The sequence below is a fragment of the Sarcophilus harrisii genome, chromosome 4 (assembly GCF_902635505.1).
Source record: "Sarcophilus harrisii chromosome 4, mSarHar1.11, whole genome shotgun sequence".
NCBI lineage: Eukaryota > Metazoa > Chordata > Mammalia > Dasyuromorphia > Dasyuridae > Sarcophilus > Sarcophilus harrisii.
This window is the reverse complement of record NC_045429.1, coordinates 245,354,409-245,375,055: the sequence shown is the minus strand read 5'-3', so window position 1 is coordinate 245,375,055 and position 20,647 is coordinate 245,354,409. Positions and strand designations below refer to the sequence as shown.

The following is a 20,647-nucleotide window of genomic DNA, read 5'->3' as shown; positions in this document are numbered from 1 at the left end:
TGAACAACCATTTGTCCAGTATATTGGAGAGACAATTTTGTTTTTGGTTATAGCTATATTTTATGGATTTTTATTCTTAGTTCAAACTCTAAAATTTGTTCTTCTGGGAATACACACTTAGGATGTCATGAGAAAACTGATACAGATAAGGTTGCCAATCAGAGGCATCCTTTCTTTTCAGTTATTAATGCTGGCAGGAATCTTAGATAATTGCAATTTTATAATTTATACATGCAAAATTTAAATCATTCTCCTTACTTTCATTGAATGAGAAAAAGAAATACATACAGCTGATATTTTTATAACTGTCTATTGTACAATTTTTTTATATAAAACATATAAACAAATATCATACATTGAGTTTATATGTATATATCTTTGCCCCAATGTACACAGAATAGTGTCATATGTCAGTGAAAACAAAATCCAGGAATTGTCTCCCTTCTAAGTCCCACACTCACAAAATTTCCTTTAAAACTTTTACTCCTCTCAATTTTTTAGATGCTATTCCAGCTATGTGATAGTATTAAATATTTAAATCTAATTAACAAGTAGTCATTTCTCCTCTGATACTGAGTAGAAAGATTATTACTATAATATGCATCCTTGGGACAAAACCTTACTATGTTGTACATATTGTTTTATTAAGGAATATCACCAACATATTTGTATCCTAAAGAAATCAAGTTAGCAGATGGAGACCCATAGGTAAACAAACAACCAAAAAAAAATTACAACCAATTCTTTTTTTTTTTTTTTTCTGTGATGGCACAGAACTGGATACCAAGTGTCCATTCAGTAGAGTAATACCAAAAGAAATATTGGTATATAAATGTAATGGGATATTATCATAGCATAAAAACAAAGAAATGAACAATATAAAAGGAACCTTGAAACACTCAAATGAAGTGTACTAGACTGAAGTGAACAGAACTAGAAGAATAATGTCTAAAATGACAAATTTGAAAGACTTTATAACTCTTATCATGACAATAACCACCCATGATTTCAGAAAGCATAAGACAAAATTTGGCTTAATAATGCATTTTTTAAAGTTGTTTCCCCTTTTCCAGAATGAGTTTTAGAGAATAAGTGGAAGCAAAGAAAATATTTTTTCATTGGAAAAAAAATCTAAGAAATGTGTACATTAACATATAAACCAAATTATTGAAATCTTTCAGGAGCATTTCAACCAAATCTTAACAAAAATGTTCACTTAGAAAACAACAAAAAAGAGGGCTTGGAATATTGTTTGGATTAATTAAACTTTGAGAAAGCTAGCATAACTTGGAATATAGAATAATACTTTGTTTATTATCAGGTAAACATGCTTTCAAATTCTGCTACTGACAATAATTAGCCATATCCCTAGACAATCTACTGAAGCAAACTCTCAGGGCACAAATTTATTACATATATGCTAACAGAATTCTCTGACCAACTCCAATAATCTGAAACTCCAGAAACTTTTTTTTTCAGAAAATTTAAATATGTTTATATAAAAATCACAAACATTCCCAATCCTGAAATGTATGGCTACAATTAATCTCTAGTGAATTTTTCACTGTTTGTAGAAATTACATTAGGGTTCTCTTTTGTTGAGCTGTAACATGAAAAATTTAAAAGTATGTATTTCAATTTTTAGGTAAAATAAATATTTTTGGATGCCCAATAAAACTTGAAACTATTTACTTTTAGAGATCACTCTGAGTTGATATATATATATATATATATATATATATATATATATATATATATACACATATATATGTTATTTATTTTATTCAAAAAAATCACATTTGAAAATCCCAGTATGAAATAGAGATGGGTGGAGCCAAGATGGTGGACAGGACACACATTTCTTTCTAACCTCATCCCATGTCCCTTAAACTAATTAGCAAATCCAACCTTTGAATTAATTCTGGACTGGCAGAATCCATGAATATTGGGAGTGTAACAAATTACCAGCAGAAGATAATTTCAAAGCTCTCCAGAAAAGGTCTCTTTAAATTGGGCTCAGAAGGAGGTGGGCCAAATGCAAGTAGGCCAATCACAGACTCCAGTGCAAACAGTGCAGACCTGGAGGTGAGGTCTCTGCATACTGAGAATCTACAAGGAGGAATCTACAGCATTGTTGGCTACTCTGTCTCAGCTGCAATCCAGAAGATCACCAAAGAAATTATAAAACATCCAACAAAAACACAAAAGATAAATAATGAATCCTGAAATGCCAGAATTTTATGGGACCTGGTCACATTCACCCAGCACCAAAAGTGAATTAGCACTGACCCAGCACAGCCTCTGCTTCTTGGAGAGAAAACTTGGACAACATCCCATGTCCTAAAAGCAGATCTTAAATTTAAAAAAAAAAGTGAGTAAGAAATCAAAAAGAACTCTGACCATAGATATTTTTTAGAGTGAAAGAGAAGAAGTAATTTCAAACCCTGAGGAAACTAAATAGAGATTGTCTCCAGATGTTGCCCCATAGGGTTACATAAATTGGTCCCCATCATACAAGGCTCTCCTAGAAGAAATTAAAAGACACCTAGAAGAAAAATAGGGAAAGGAAATGAAAACTTTGCAAGGGGATTACAAAAAGACAACACAGAAATTATCTGAAGAAAATTCACTATAAAATAGACTTAGTGAAATGGAAAAAGCATATAACTCATTAAAAGATAGATTTGACAAAATGGAAAGAGAAAACAACTCCCTGAAAACAGAATTTGTGAAATGGGGGAAAAAATCCATTGAACAAAACAACTCATCTAAAAATTCAATTGGACAAATACAAAAAGAAGTAAAAAGTAATAAGCTAAGAAAATAATTCACTAAAAATCAGAATTGAACAAATGGAAATGAATGATTCAATGAAACAAATAGAATAAGTCAAGCAAAATCAAAAAAAGAAAAAAGAAAAAAATAGAAAAAAAAAGTTGGAAAAACAGCTGACGTGTAAAATAGATCTAGGAGAGACAATCTAAGGATTATTGGATTTCCTGAAAACCATGATGAAAAAAAGAGCCTAGACACTATTTTTCAGGAAATCATCAAAGAGAACTACATGGATGTCATAGAATCAGAAGTTAAAATAATCATTGAAGAAATTCACCAAACATCTCTTGGAAGAAACCCCAAAATTAAAACTCCAAAAAATACTGTGGCTAAATTTCAGAACTATCAGACGAAGGAAAAAATATTGCAAGCAGCTGGGGGAAAAAAAAAAAACCAATTCACATATTGAGGAGCTACAAAAAAAGATTGCCAGAACCTAATAGCTTCCACCTTAAAAGACTGAAGGATCCAAAATATGATATTTTGAAGGGTAAGAAACTTGGAATGCAGCCAAGAACAAATTACCCCATAAAACTTAGCATTTTTCTTTCAGGGAAGAAGATGGGAATTCAACAAAACAAGTGATTTCCACTTATTTCTGATTAAAAGTCCAGAGCTAAACAAAAAATTTGACCTCCAAATATAGAACTCAAGAGAAATATAAAAAAGTAAAATGAAAAAAAAAAACTCTTAAGAACTGTATTTCTACTATAGGTATAAATAAAGATCACATGTATAGTTTGATTTTACTGTTTTAATATAAAAAAGAAATTAAACGTGGAAAGGTGATTGTACTGGAAAAAGAGGAAAGTGAGGTAAAATGAGGGAAATTACATCTCATGAAGAGGCAAAGAAAACCTATTAAAATTGAGGGTAAAAAAGGGCAATGAACATTGGTAGAATCTTATTCCTGTCATATTTAGTTCAAAGCAAGAATATTAGACATATTTGGTTTCATAGAGAAACTTCTTTTGCCTTATAGAAAAGTGGGAAGGGAAAGGGAAAAAGGGAAGAGATAGGCTAAATAGAAGGAAAAATGCAAACAACGAAAAGTGAGAGTTATTTTGCCCAACTTTATGCCAATAAATTTGATAACTTAAGGGAAATGGAGAAATACCTATAAAATATAGATTACCCAGATTAACAGAAAAGGAAATACATTACATAAATAGTTCTGTTTCAGAAAAAGAAATAGAAAAAGCTATTAAAACTCCCTAAGAAAAAATCCCCAGGGTAAGATGGATTTACATGTGAATTCGACCAAATGTTTAAAGAACAATTAACTCCAATACTATAAAATCTATTGGAAAAAAAATAGGGAATAAAGAACTTCTACCAAATTCTTTTTATGACACAGATATGGTATTGATACCTAAACCAGGCTGGATGAAAACAGGGAAATAACATTATAGACCAATTACCCTAATGAATATTGATAAAAAAGCTTAAATAAATATTAGTAAAGAGATTACAGATAATCATCCCCAGAATACTACACTATGACCACATAGGATTTATAGCAAGAATGCAGGGCTACTTCAATATTAGAAAAACTATTGGTATAATTGACTATATCAATAACCATTTTTTTAAATTTATTTAATAGCCTTTTATTTACAGGTTATATGTATGGGTAATTTTACAGCATTGACAATTGTCAAACCTCTTGTTCTAATTTTTCCCCTCTTTTCCTCCACCCCCATCCCCAAATGGCAGGATGATCAGTAGATGTTAAATATATTAAAATATAAATTAGATACACAATAAATATACATGACCAAACTGTTATTTTGCTGTAGAAAAAGAATCAGACTCTGAAATATTGTACAATTAGCCTGTGAAGGAAATCCAAAATGCAGGTGGGCAAAAATATAGGGATTGGGAATTCAATGTAATGGTTTTTAGTCATCTCCCAGAGTTCTTTCGCTGAGTGTAGCTGGTTCAGTTCATTACTGCTCCATTGGAAATGATTTGGTTGATCTCATTGCTGAGGATGGCCAAGTCCATCAGAATTGGTCATTATATAGAATTGTTATTGAAGTATATAATGATCTCTTGGCCCTGTTCGTTTCACTCAGTATCAGTTCGTGTAAGTCTCTCCAGGCCTTTTTGAAATCATCCTGTTGGTCATTTTTTACAGAACAATAATATTCCATAATATTCATATACCACAATTTATTCAGCCATTCTCCAACTGATGGGCATCCATTCAGTTTCCAGTTTCTAGCCACTACAAAGAGGGCTGCCACAAACATTCTTGCACATACAGGTCCCTTTCCCTTCTTTATGATCTCTTTGGGAAGTAAACCCAGTAGTAACACTGCTGGATCAAAGGGTATGCACAGTTTGATAACTTTTTGAGCATAGTTCCAAATTGCTCTCCAGAATGGTTGGATGTATTCACAGTTCCACCAACAATGTATTAGTGTCCCTGTTTTCCCACATCCCTTCCAACAATCAATAACCAAATTAACAAAAAGCAAAGTTCAAGTTTTTTCTTTGTTCCTTGTTCAACCTCCATACCAACCAGTCTGATTGATTCTTTATCATACATCCCTTAAAATATCTGTCTTCATACTCTTTGCCCTGGATTGTACTTCCTTCCCATTAGAATGCATAAATATAACTGATTTTTTATAGAAATAAGAGTTGAAGAAATTCTTATTGAATTATCTATTTTATTGACATCATCTCCAAACCTGATACTGAGGTCTGCTACCAGGATATCATCTAAGGTTTATCTGACATTTAGGATGAATTCTATATACAGTTTTACTTTCACTATACAAAATTCAATTCAATCCAATGTATTTGATCATACATTTATTTTACTCTTATATGTCTCATACTCTCTTTTCTATTTATCCTGAATTTTCATCCTCTTTTCCTGGAACTTCTGCTTTCCTGTTATCTTACTATTAAAATAGAAAAGGATCTAATATGACATTTTCACATATAGTCAAAAAGGTAATATGTATCAAATTTTGTAAAGTGTTCTTTCTAAAACAATTCTGACATTCTAGACATTAATAGAATTATTTTGCAATTGAGGAATATGGAATTTTTAGTGCTCAAATAATTTGTCCAAGGTTACAAAGACACAGTGACAGAACTGATATTTAAATGCAGATCTTATGACATCCAATCATATTTATTGTTTGTCATGTTTTTTCTTGATTCCTTTGTATTCTAATTTTGTTTTCTCTTCTTTTCTCTTTCCTTCCCCTCCCCTTTTCTTCCCTCTCCTCTTCTCCACCCATCCCTTCTCCTCTCTTCTCATGTCTATTCTACTCTAATTTCTATCCATCCTATCTGGTCCTATACCATCCTATCCTTCTCTACTTTGCCTTATCTTATCTTACCCTACCCTACCCTATCCTATTCTGGAAGACCTGAGTTCGAATTCATCCTGAAATATTTAAATAGCTATAATCATAGGTAAATCACTTAATCTCTGTTTGCATCTTTTCCCTGAACTGTAAATAGGGATTATAACAGCATCTAAATTCAAGGTTGTTGTATCAACTGATATAACATTTGATAAGTTCTTAGTACAATGTTTGAAAAGTACCAAGTGTCCTGCAAATGCTTATTCCCTTCCCTGAGGATATTGTTATTATTGTTTATATTTCACTAATTGATGCCAAGCTTTAAAAATATCATACATTTTTAATGTTAATAAATATTAGGACTAAGAGAATGTTTTTTATTACATAATCCCTTTTATCCTGCTTAAATTCACATTGAAAAAGTTTAGAAAATGTATGACAGGAAATGATTACATTTATATCTGAAACTGAATGGTTTCACCCACTGTCTGAAAGATAATAAATGTTGTCTCTTGAACTACATCTTATGAAGGTAGAAAAATAGAGCTATTCATTTTCTCTTGGAAATATGATCTTATACAAAAAAAATTATTTCAGAGCTCCAAGGAGGAATATATTTTTATAATATCTTTGATTAACAATGACACTTTCATTGTATTTTTATAATGTTACAAGTCACTTTCTGATTTTGTGACTAATTATCCCATTTTCATTTCATTAACTAATGAGATGGATCTTCCCAAAAATTGTGGAATTTATCATCCAAAAAGCCTACTAATTTTCATTTTGAATTGGTGGGTCAATATTATGTCTAACTGATACCTCTAAGATACCTCGAAGGTTAGTTATAGGTCATGAAAGTTTGTTCTGGCTTGATAGCTTTAATAACACATCAGAAATGAGTTTATCCCAAGTAACAATGGGCACTTTTTAAAGTTCTTTCATCTAATTAACTCATTTCTAAATCAAATTCTAAAGATAATTCTTTGACGTATGTATGGGTATACACACACACAGTCAGATATATATGAAGACAGAGGGGCTTGGGGGAGAGAGAGAGAGAGAGAGTTAAGAGAGTGAAGGAGAGGAAAAAAGAGTTTTACTAGACATTAGAATCATTATTTCTACTTTCTTGTACAGATAATTAAGGACTCAGTACTTCTCATTAATACTCAAGAGTTATAAAGCAATAAATCTAATAAAAAATCTAATACATAATTTAAAGGATACTCTTGAAAAAAAGCTAAAATTAATTTAAAGTAAGATTAATAATTATTAAACTACTATTTCTACTGATTTTTAAAGCACTGTATTTTCATACAGAGAAGCTACCAGACAATAGGAAGGCAATAAATTTTAAGTTGATTTTTGAGTCCTGAAAATGGATTTACTTTGACTATCAAGATGAAGAACATTTAGGCAGTTTGTTGGCACAGTAGATCGAATGAGGTCTGGAGTATAGAAGGCACGTGTACAAACTCAATTGCATGATCCTGAGCATATCATTTCAATTGTAAAAATGGGAATTATAACAATATTTGCCTTGTGAAACACTTAACACAGTGCATGACAGATAGTTTTAATAAATACTTATTCCCTTCCATTCCCCCTTTCCCTGGTCAGTTGCCTGAATGTAAGATTTGGAAATGGCCTTTTCCCTTCATCTATTTTTTCCCCTACCTAACTGAACAAACGGATACCATTCCTTCAAAAAACAGAAAATTAAACCAAAAATTGACAATATTTCATGAATATATTATGCCTCTTATAAATGTTATAATAAGACTACACTAAAATTTGTAGGGGAAGATAAAAAAATCACTTTTTTTTTTAATTGACTACGGCCTTGTGGCTACACAGATATTATGGCTGCCAATAACATTATATTTATCTAAATGAATACAATATTGTTGTTTCTGTCAGGACAAATATTTTCAATTTTTTTTTGTAGTTGAAAAGTAAATAAAGATTTCGCAGACATAAAATAATGATATAAACTCAAAATTCAACCAACCTTATCCCAAGTAAATTTACAAATTCCTCAGACAAATAAGTACATATAATTATTTAGAAAAAATATAGTAACACAGAATTCATTATCAATCTGATATATATCACCTTAGTTTTGTTCCATATCATTAGGTAATTTTTCCTAATGTAGAGCTATAATATTTATCCCTGTAATATTTTCATTGTACTTCTTCTCCCAAGTCCAAGTAGAATGAATCTAATCTCTTCCCCACTTTAAAAGACATCTATTATAATCCTTTCAATGTTCCCCCTTCTCAAGATTAACTATTTCTAGATCTTTAAATTTATTATCATGGGGTGATTTCTTGTTTTCTTTACATGCTACCTTTCCATATTACAGTAACCTCTCCTTTGCCAAAAAATATTTTGAAAATTGATGCCAGAATTAGACAAAAGAACATTTAAATGTGTTCTAAGGAGGAGGTATCAGTGCAATTTTAATAATAATTTATAATAATAATAATAATAATAATACAGTTTTTAAAGTTTTCAAAGTACTTTATTTTGTAACCCTTCAAAAATTCTATAAGGTGCATGCTTTTATTTTCCTTATTTTATATAGAAAGAAACTGAGACTACAAGAAATTTTAACTTGTGAGGGTGACATAGCTAGCCTATATCTGACAGAGGATTTGATCTCAGATTTCCCTAATTCCCAATTCCTGTATTCTGTTTGCCATATCAACTATTGTATTTCACCCTAAATACTAGATTTCTATTAAAGGCATCTAATTTAACTATGTTAGTGAATCCTAATGTAATTCAGTGACTCACATTTAAAGCCAGTGAACCACTGTTTTCTGCATTCCCTTCTTCATTCTTTTGTGATACCACTTTTGCACACTGAAGTTTTCTTCCATGGTTTTCTCCCCTTAGCTCTATATATTAAATCTTATTATTTAACATGACTTTGTTATATTCAGTCATACTTTCTGGCTATTTTAATTAATAATAAAGAAAATACTAAATAAAATCTTATTTCTTAAACTTTTTATGTCACTTCTTGAAGTCCCAATTATATCTATTATATTGCTGAGGCAATTAGGGTTAAGTAACTTGCCCACGGTCACAAAAGCTAGGAAGTGTTAAGTGTCTAAGACCAGATTTTAACTCAGGTCCTCCTGACTTCAGAGTTGATGCTCTATCCACTGTGCCACCTAGCTGTCCCTATTATATTTATAAGATCATAAAAACCTTCTTAGTTTCTGGTATTCCAAGAACCCTTATAATATAGTTGGATATCAAAAATCAGTAACACACACAAACACACACACACACACACCATCTTTGTTTGTCTCCTCAGATTTGAATTGTGGAATAGCTATAATCATTCTTATTTGGTCTCAAAACTATCAGACTATCCTGCTCTGTTATTAAGAATAGCAGTTTCCCTGCTGTTGTAGCAACATGTTTAACTTACTTCTATTTCTACATTTTATTAGGAAATACTGCATTAGGAAATGCAGTAACTTTTGAGATGAAGGAGAGTTATTTTTTCTTGCTGGTTGAAAACAATCCTCACTGGAGACATTCTGGAATGATTTAAAGAGATAAGCAATAGAGATCGAAACTACTATTTTATTGTTTTGGGATGAGGAAATTCCCTTTACCTTCTCTTGCAACTTATAGTCTCAGAAAGTTTTCTAGAGAACACAATTAGTATGTGTCAAAGGAGAGACTTGAACCTGTTTCCTTTTCCCCTACCACATACTCTGACTTAAGTAAAACCACATTATATGATTTCTTTTTCACTAGGAATATCTCCTAGACTATTGTTATATAGTGTTATTGCTCATGTTTAAACTCCAATGGAAGGAATGAAATGAGATTTCTACTGAACCCATTTTGGAACCAAACCTACTATCAGCAAAGCATGTGATATAAGTTTTATTTTAATTATTTGACATTTTCTCCATTTTCATTGTGTAGATATGTATTTGAAAGAGTTTGAGTATATCTATGTGCATATTTTTCCCCCATCATTCCATATATGTTTAAACAGTTACTATGTGGTAGTAGTGAGAAAGCAAGGATACAAGTGAAATAGTCTCTAATCCAAAGGAAATTTCAACCTAATTTTGGAGACAACATGGACACATATAAGTATATACATTAAGTATACAAAATAAATGCATATGTAGACTTGTGGATGATAGCCACTGGGGTTGGTAGAGATCAAGAAAAATTTCAAATAAAAGGTGACATAAACTGAATCTTAAAAAAAAAGATTCAGGATTTCCAAGTGGAACTGATAAGGAAAAGTTATATTAGAGAATAAGAGCACCTATGCAAAAGCATAGAGAAAAGGAAGCATCATGTCTGCAAAGCAGTAGTAAATCACATAGTGAGAGGAGGGAGTTTTTACATTACTATGAGGAAGAAGACTGGAAATGTAATAAGAGGAACCACTATGAAGAGGTGTAAATGCCAAATAGAGTTTTTTGTAATTTATCTCTAAAAAATAGGGGGGAGAGAGGTTGGAGTTTATTTGGTAATGGTTGTAAAGTATGAACTAGATCTGTCTTTTAAAGAAAAAAAGTTACTTATACTTGAGGTATTGCCAAACAATGAATGGGCGTCACTATTCTAATAATAATTCACAGTATTTTAAAAAATATAATCAATTATTTTTTTTCTAGGCTAAGTAAATAGTAGTGGTAATACTTTAGAATAAACCCAGGTGGTATTTGTGTGTTGAGGGGGGAGGAGTATATGTGAAAAATTGTTTTGGCTAATATGAATAATAGAACAGAATTGTCATCATCTGACAGGTTAGATGAGAATTGTGTGTATAACTTACATGATTCTTTTTTTTTTTTTTTTTTTTCTTTTTTTTTTTTTTTATTTAATAGCCTTTAATTTACAGGATATATATACATGGGTAACTTTACAGCAATTGCCAAACCTCTTGTTCAATTTTTCACCTCTTACCCACCCCCACCCCTCCCTAAATGGCAGGATGACCAGTAGATGTTAAATATATTAAAATATAACTTAGATACACAATAAGTATACATGACCACAACATTATTTTGCTTACAAAAGAATCAGACTCTGAATTATTGTACAATTAGCTTGTGAAGGAAATCAAAGATGCAGGTGTGCATAAATATAGGGACTAGAATTCAATGTAGTGGTTTTAGTCATCTCCCAGAGTTCTTTTCTGGGTATAGCTAGTTCAGTTCATTACTGCTCCATTAGAAATGATTTGGTTGATCTGTTGCTGAGGATGGCCTGATCCATCAGGGACTGGTCATCATCTATTATTGTTTGAAGTATATAATGATCTCCTGGTCCTGCTCATTTCACTTAGCATCAGTTCGTAAGTCTCTCAGGCCTTTCTGAAATCATCCTGTTGGTCATTTCTTACAGAACAGTAATATTCCATAATTTTCATATACCACAATTTATTCAGCTTCTCCAACTGATGGACATCCATTCAGTTTCCAGTTTCAGCCACTACAAAGGCTGCCACAAACATTCGTGCACATACAGGTCCCTTTCCCTTCTTTATAATCTCTTTGGGATATAATCCCAGTAGTAACACTGCTGGATCAAAGGGTATGCACAGTTTGATCTTTTTGAGCATAGTTCAAACTTCTCTCCAAAATGGTTGGATTCGTTCCAACTCCACCAACAATGAATCAATGTCCCAAGTTTTCCCACATCCCCTCCAACAATCATCATTATTTTTCCTGTCATCTTAGCCAATCGACGGTGTGTGGTAGGTATCTTAGAGTTGTCTTAATTTGCATTTCTCTGATTAATAATGACTTGGAGCATCTTTTATGACTAGAAATAGTTTCAATTTCTTCATCTGAGAATTGTCTGTTCATATCCTTTGACCATTTTTCAATTGGAGAATGGCTGATTTTTTATAAATTAGAGTTAATTCTCTATATATTTTGAAATGAGGCCTTTTATCAGAACCTTTGACTGTAAAATATTTTCCCAGTTTATTGCTTCCCTTCTAATCTTGTCTGCATTAGTTTTGTTTGTACAAAACTTTCATTTGGTATAATCAAATTTTCTATTTTGTGATCGTAATGATCTCTAGTTCTCTTTGGTCATAAAACCTTCCCCTTCCACAGGTCTGAGGATTAAACTATCCTATGTTCCTCTAATTTATTAATAATTATTCTTTATGCCTAGGTCATGAACCCATTTTGACCTTATCTTGGTGTACGGCGTTAAGTATGGATCAATGCCTAGTTTCTGCCTATTAGTTTCCAATTTTCCCAGCAATTTTATCAAACAGTAAGTTCTTATCCCAAAGCTGGGATCTTTGGGATTTTCAAAGACTAGGTTGCTATATTTGTTGACTGTTTTATCCCTTAACCTATCTATTCCACTGATCAACTAATCTATTCCTTAGCCAATACAAATAGTTTTGGTAACTGCTGCTCTATAGTATAGTTTTAGATCTGGTACAGCTAAGCCACCATCATTTGATTTTTTTTCATTAATTCCTTGAAATTCTTGACCTTTTGTTTTCCATATGAACTTTGTTTTTATTTTTCTAGGTCATTAAAATAGTTTTTGGGAGTCTGATTGGTAAGCGCTAAATAAATAGATTAGTTTAGGTATTGTCATCTTTATTATTTTGCTCGCCCTATCCAAGAGCATTTAATATTTTCCAATTGGTTAGATCAGACTTAATTTGTGTTAAAGTGGTCTGTAATTTTGCTCATAAAGTTTCTGATTTTCCTTGGCAGATGGATTCCTAAATATTTTATATTATCAGTAGTTACTTTAAATGAATTTCTTTGTAACTCTGACTGTTGGATTTGTTAGTGATATATAAGAATGCTGATGACTTATGTGGGTTTATTTATAACCAGCAACTTTGCTAAAGTTGTGGATTATTTCTAATAACTTTTAGCAGAATCTCTGGGGTTCTCTAAGTATACCATCATGTCATCGGCAAAAGGATAATTTGGCTTCCTCATTGCCTATTCTTATTCCTTTAATCCTTTTCTCAGCTCTTATTGCTATAGCTAGCGTTTCTAAACAATATTAAATAGTAACGGTGATAGTGGGCAACCTTGTTTCACTCCAGATCTTATTGGGTTGCAGTTTGTCTCAAACATATGATGCTTACTGATGGTTTTAAATGATGCTGCTGATTATTTTAAGGAAAAGTCCATTTTTCAACCTCAAGTGTTTTTAATAGGAATGGATGTTGGATTTTATCAAATGCTTTTCTGCATCTATTGAGGATGATCATATGGTTTTTGTTAATTTGGTTATTAACATAGCAATTATATTGATAGTTTTCTAATATTGAACCACCCTGCATTCCTGGTATAAATCCACTTGATCATAGTGTATTATCTTGGAGATGATTTTCTGTAGTCTTTTTGCTAATATCTTATTTAAGATTTTAGCATCAATATTCATTAGGAAGATTGGTCTATAATTTTCTTTCTGTTTTCAGCCTACCTGGTTTAAGGTATTAATGCCTGTGTCATAGAAGGAATTTGGTAGGACTCCTTCATTCCCTATTTTATCAAATAATTTATATACCATTAGGGCCAATTGTTCTTTAAATGTTTGGTAAAATTCAGTAAATCCCATCTGGTCCTGAATTTTTCTTAGGGAGTTGTTTAATTGCCTGTTCTATTTCTTTTTCTGAAATGGGACTATTCAAGCAATTTACTTCCTCCTCTGTTAATCTGGAAGTCTATATTTTGGAGGTAGTCATCCATTTCACTTAGGTTATCAAATTTATTGGCATAAAGTTGAGCAAAATAACTCTTATTATTTCTCTAATTTCCTCTTCGTGGAAAGTTCTCCCTTTTCATTTTAAGACTACTAATTTCATTTTCCTCCCTCCTTTTTCTAATCAGATTTACCAAAGGCTTATCTATTTTATTGGCTTTTCTGAACCAACTCTTAGTTTTATTAATTAGTTCAATAGATTTTTTACTTTCAATATTTTTAATTTCTCCTTTTAATTTTAGAATTTCCAATTTAGTATTTGATTGGGGTTTTAATTTGGTCTTTTTAGTTTTTTATTGCAAGCCAATTCATTAATCTTTTCTTTTCTGTTTTATTCAAGTAAGCCTCTAAGGATAAAATTCCCTCTTATTACCGCTTTGGCTGCATCCACAAATTTTGGTATGATGTCTCATCATTGTTATCTTGAGTGAAATTATTAATTTGTATCTATAATTTGCTGCTTCACCAATCATTCTTTAAGATGAAGTTGTTTAGTTTCCAATTACTTTCTGGTCTATTTCCCCTAATTTTTTGTTGAATGTGGTTTTTATTGCATCATGATCTGAAAGAAAGCATTTACTATTTCTGCTTCTTGCATTTAATTTGGGTCTTTATGTCCTAATATATGGTCAATTTTTGAATAGGTTCCATGAACTGCTGAGAAGAAAGTATATTCCTTCTATCTCCGTTCAATTTTCTCAAGATCCAACATACCTAATTTTTCTAATATTCTGTTTACTTCTTTAATTTCTTTCTTATTTGTTTTGTGGTTTGGTTGTCTAATTCCTAGAGTGCAAGGTTGAGATCTCCTACTATTACAGTTTTGTTGTCTATTTCTTCTTGCAACTCTCTTAACTTCTCCTTTAGGAAGCTGAGTGCCATACCACTTGGTGCATATATATTAATATTGATATTGCTTCGTTGTTTATGCTCCCTTTAGCGGGATGTAGTTTCCTTCCTTTCTCTTTTAATTAGATCAATTTTCTTTTGCTTGATCTGAATGGAGGGCTACCCTCTTTTTGATTCACCTGAAGCATAATAGATTTTGCTCCAGCCTTTTACCTTTACTCTATATGTATCCCCCTGCTTTAAATGTGTTTCTTGTAAACAACATATTGTAGGTTCTGACTTTGATCCAGTCTGCTATCTGTCTCCTCTTTTGGGGGAGTTCATCCCATTCACTTTCGTTAGAATTACTAAATCTGTATTTCCTGCCATCCCTAATAACCCCCAGATTGTGCTTTACTTATTCTTGCCTCCCCAACCCTCTTTCCCCTTTTAAACTTATGTACCCCTCTTGTATCACGATACTTATCCTCTTTATAATCCCCCTCCCCCCTTGAGTCTTTCCCCTTCCTTCCCTTATTACTCTTTTTCCCTTTTCCTCTCCCCGTTTTTAATGAGGCGAGAGGAATTTTCTCTAAAACAAATGTCAATTATTTTTCCTTTGAGCCAACTCTGATGAGAGTAAGATTCACACAATGTTCCTCCCCTCTAAATTCCCTCAGATATGATAAGTTTCCTTAGCCTCTTTTGTGGGATTGGTTCCCTCTTTTTATCCCTCCTTCCCACCTTATTCTGCCATCATCCTTTTCCATATCTACTTCCCTTTTTTATGTTATATCAATACTATCAAATTTTACATGTATTTTTTGTATATCCACAACAGAAATACAATTCTCAAGAGTTATTTTACCTTTTTCTGCATCTCTTGGGTTCTATTCTTGGAGATCAAATTTTTTGTTTAGTTCTGGTTTTCTTCAGAAACAAATGGAATTCATTTGTTTCATTAAATGTCCATCTTCTTCCCTGGAAGAAAATGCTCAGCTGAGGTAGTTTATTCTTGGCTGCATCCCAAGTTCTTGCCTTTCGAATATCATATTCCAGGCCCTTCTTTCTTTAATGTAGAGCAGCCAGATCTTGGGTGATCCTATTGTGGCACCTCGGTATTTAAATGGTTTTGGCTGCTTGTAAAATTTTTCCTTAATCTGATAGTTCTGAAATTTTGCCACAATATTCCTTGGGGTTTTTATTTTGGGTTTCTTTCAGAAGGTGTTCGATAATTCTTTCAATCCTATTTTACCTTCTGATTCTATTACATCTGGGCAGTTCTCTTTGATGATTTCTTGTAAAATGTATCTAGGCTCTTTTCATCATAGTTTTCGGAAGTCCAATAATCCTCAAATTATCTCTCCTAGATCTATTTTCCAAGTCTGTCATTTTAGCAATAGATAATTCATGGTTTTTCCAGTTTGTCATTTTTTGGTTTTGCTTGACTGATTCTTGCTGTCTCAATGCATCATTAGTTTCAATTTGTTCAGTTCTAATTTTTTAAAGAATTATTTTCTTCATTAGCTTTTTTACTTCTTTCTGTATATGTCCAATTGAGTTTTTGAATGATTTTTTGGTCTGTGGAATTTTTCCATTTCACTAATTTTTTTTTTAGTGAATTATTTTCTTTTTCAATTCACAGATCCTACTTTCTTGCGTGTTCTTTGTCTTTCAATTCACGGATCCTACTTTCTTGCAGGTTCTTTGTCTTTTCCAATTCCACAAATCCTACTTTCTAGTAATTCTTTATTTTTCAATTCATAATTCTTACTTTCCTGAGATTTTTATTTTTCAATTCACAATTTTGTTTCCCTGCACTTCCAGAATTTTTAACTTTTCCAATTCGTATTTCAGGAAGTTGTTGCTCTTTGGCTTCTCTTTCCTTTCCCATTTATCTTCTAACTCTCTTTGGAGACTTTTAATGGTCTCTTCTATGAGGCATTTTAAAGGGACAGTCTGATGCATTTTTGCTGTTTGAGGTCTCTTCAGGTTTGCTGACCTGCTCTTTTTCTGCATAGAAGCTGTCTATCGTTCTTTTCATCTTTTATTCATGTTTTAAAGCCTTAGGGGAGGTCTCCTAGGCAGGGGTTACCAGCTTCCTCTGCAGGCAGGGAGATGTAAACCGATTTCCGGCTCCAAGGTATGGGAGTGCCCAGGTGAGAGTTTTCCCTTCCCCAACAGGAAGTGGATTCAGCACTGGCCGAGCTATCAAACTGGCTTAGTAGGGCTGAGTGGATTATCGATTGCCCTCGGCTAGAATTAAGTGGTGAAGTGTCCTGCCCAGGCCGGAGCCTCTTGTGGGACTGTGAGTATTAGCAGCTGAGCACAGACTGCAGACCGCCTGGAACTCTGCCCCAGTGTCTCTGCCCAATCCTCGGCCCTGGAAAAGCTCTATGGCAAGCCGAGGCTCCCCACTGTGCAGAATGGAAGGCTAACCCGGGCTGCGTCCTCCTGCGGTGCAGGATCCAACTGCCCCAAGGAAAAGCCCTTGCGGGTTGGGGCCTGCGCGCGTGCTGAGATCTGTGCTTTCTCCCTCGGTTTGAGACTCTCCTCGGAACCCTAATTTCTCTCCCTTCTGCCCGATCTCCCTGGCCCCGGAACCAACCTTTTTTGGCGAGACTGCGATTTTCTTCGGCCGGTGAGTTGTTCTATTTCTTATCTTTACGAATTGTAGCAGTCAAGACTATTTTTGAGGCTCGATATAATATTGATAAAGAGGGTAAGAGAAGAGCTTAGAAAGTCGCGTGAGTCTTCTCCGCCATCTTGGCTCCGCCCTACATGATTCTTAATAAATTTTAGAATATGTTATTATTAAACTCACAATAAAGTTTTAAATTTTGGGGAAAGTACCTTTAAAATAACAACAACTAATTCTTAAATTATCTATTAAAAAAATAGGTGTTCAATTATGTTAATCCAAGGAATAAAACCAACACTGAATGAGGTGGTAAATTTACTTTTAGTATTAAAATGCTATGATTCAATATTCAACAGAATTCCAACATTCTAAACATAAACATTCTAAAATAAAAGACAAAGGCTGAAAAGTCAAAAATAGTGTTAAAAATAAAAAATCATTTGTTTTTCCTGTAAATTGTTCATCACATTCACAAATGAATGTATTTGGTGTCACATTTCTGCAGTTCCCATAGAGACAGAGATGTGGTTGACATTGTCCAATTATTTCTGCACAATTTTTGCCTATTGAAAATGAAATAAAATAGTTTTTTAAGACAATCGGTTATTTATAATTATGTGTCACTAGTTTAAGTTATGTAAAGGCATATCACAAGGTTTTCTAAAGTCCAAATTAAGAAAATTCAAAAGGGTTTTAAAGAACCAGTATTTATATGAATTATTTCTACATTATAAAAGTAAACTTTAGGAACAAACTTAAGAAATATAAGATATCTGATTTTTTTGTAAAAATTAATACAACAGATTATAAGAAATACACATATTTGTCATTAGCATAATGCTGCCTTCTTTGGAAAAACAAATGTTGATTTCCTACTTGTCAGAAGAATTATGCAGAGAAAAATAAAGAAAAAGGAGAAAAAAATACCTGACCCTGAGTTAAAGTAGATATGACTCTCAAGGTTGTTAAGTCAGACTTCTCCTTAGCTATCATAAGGTAACAAGATAATTTAAGATTCACCAAAGGTTTTCAATCTTATATTCACATATATGGATGACAGGGAGTGTTTCTATTCCAGGGAAAGTAGAGGAGAAAGACAAAAAACTAAGTTGCTTATAAAAGTTCACTCATTTTACTTGAAATACTTTCTTAGTGAATTAAAAATTTCTTCAATTAGTGTAATGATATCTCTAAGGGATTTAGAGAACTTTACTTTTTCCAGTTCTTCTGTTTAGCAGGACTTATTTTATGACAGGATAATACTATTGTAATGCTCATATAGCAAAACTGTCTCCCACAAGTAGCATGGGGAATCATGTATGACTCATGGAAAAGAAATAATAGATATTTTTAGCCTTATCTTCCTCAATTGTTCTCCAAAGAATAACTTAATTTTTCCAGAAAGAAAAGCTACTGGTAGAGGGCAGAGATTTACCATTTATTTTCCTCAAAGAGAGGGGGTACCAGACTACTGTAATATCAGTCTTTTCCATTCAGCATTATTATTTTAAGTGATATATATTTTTAAATCCAAACTAAACTCTGATTGCAATTCATTAATGACAAAAGGAAAACTGTTAAGTTTTGTAACAAAGGCTTGACTCCCTTCCACTAAACATTAGATTTGTAATGAGCAATCACAAGTAAAACCAAAGAAATCAACAAAATTAAAATCAGGTAAATATACCTATAGGAATAAATGCCATGCAATACAAAGAATATTCATCCATCACAGGAGAAAACTAAATCAGTTCAACCAAGAAAGAATATTGTAACTCACAAAAAGAGAAATTTCCCTAAATGTTTTGCATAAAATGCTGTGCAAATGGACAAGAGGAAAATTTCCACTTCCTCATGTGAGCTTCTTCCTAGAGTCTTTTTCCTCATAAGCTACCCATTATGATTCATTTCCTCCCTGGAAACTGGAAACCAGAACAACTCAAGAGATCCAAAAAAATTCAAAATACAGAATCTTCTCATTTCCCTAACTCTACCTCATTCAGAGTCAGGGCATTTATTTCTGCCATTGAAAAAGAGTTCCATACCAGTGTTCTTTGGAGTTCAAGTTAACATTAATTTAAAACAATATTCAGTGAATTACTAAATTAAATTGTTTTGATATTTCAAGCCATTTTAGAAATTAATTTAATTTTAACATGTGTCATTACCTTTTATAAGGAAAGCCTTTGAAACTGAATTTTATTTTAGCAAGACCAATCTAAAATACAAAGAACAGAAGATTTCATACTATCTACTAAATAAGATATGTAATTTTAAAAATATGTTATGTTATATTATTTCCTAAGGATATAGATGGCAAAGTTTACAATAACCAAAGCATCAATGGAAGGATGCATAATAGGTGTGAGTAAACTAGAAAAGATTATCAGTGAATAATTTGTGTAAGAGAAGCAGGATTAAGAATAGCAAAGCAAGATTGTATTTTAGAATTAATTACCTTTTACTTTCTCAAATCATGAGAAAAACAGGAGAAAATGTGTTACATAAACCAGATTTAAAAAAAAAAAAACTTTTTTGTAACAACAACAAAAAAAAAAAAAGAAGAAGAATTCTTTAAGAAATACAAGGGTCAAAAGCAAAATCTTTAGAGGTAAGCATTTTTTTTCTTTTCATGTTTTGACATAAGATACTTTTTATGATGCTCAGATATTTGAAAAGAATTTTCCAAACAAAATAACTTTCAAAAATATGAACTCAGCTTCACTAAAAATAATTGAAATAAACATATATGAAAACATAAATTGATATTGTATATAGTTTATTTAAAAGAAAGAGGATAAGACATATTAGTGCTCACAAGAAAGGGGGAAATGTCACATTTCCCCCATGTGCCATTATTAAGAAGTTTTTTCTTCTCAAGATTTTTTGGAACATTTGATAGATAGATAAATAGATAGGCAGATAGATCAATCTATCTATATCTATTCATATATATATATATGTATTTATCTATAGTTGAGCACCCTCCCTTGATATTTATATAGAAATATATATCTATCTCCATTTCTATATGTGTGTGTATATATATATAGTATATATATTTCTCTCTCCATATCTATATCTAATAAGTAAAGTAAGAGCAAGAGTGAAAGAAAAGAGAGAGAAAGCTTGGTTTATACTTTACTAATAGTTCATACTATTTTCTGTATTCCTGTGTTTATAAACTAATATGCACAATCTGTTAATTCCCCAACCACTGGAAACATGAAATTTGTCCTCATTTTTGTTGTTACAAAAAAGT

General features: G+C 32.2%; 1 protein-coding gene across 1 annotated transcript in view; it reads right to left on the bottom strand.

The window, feature by feature from the left end:
• The window catches only part of EYS (eyes shut homolog), a 199,718-nt gene that overhangs the window by 160,876 nt on the left and 18,195 nt on the right, over positions 1-20,647 (bottom strand). Inside the window, exon 2 of the mRNA XM_031968612.1 lies at positions 17,837-17,948. Coding sequence (XP_031824472.1) covers positions 17,837-17,948 — 112 coding nt within the window. The remainder of the gene's footprint in view (positions 1-17,836; positions 17,949-20,647) is intronic.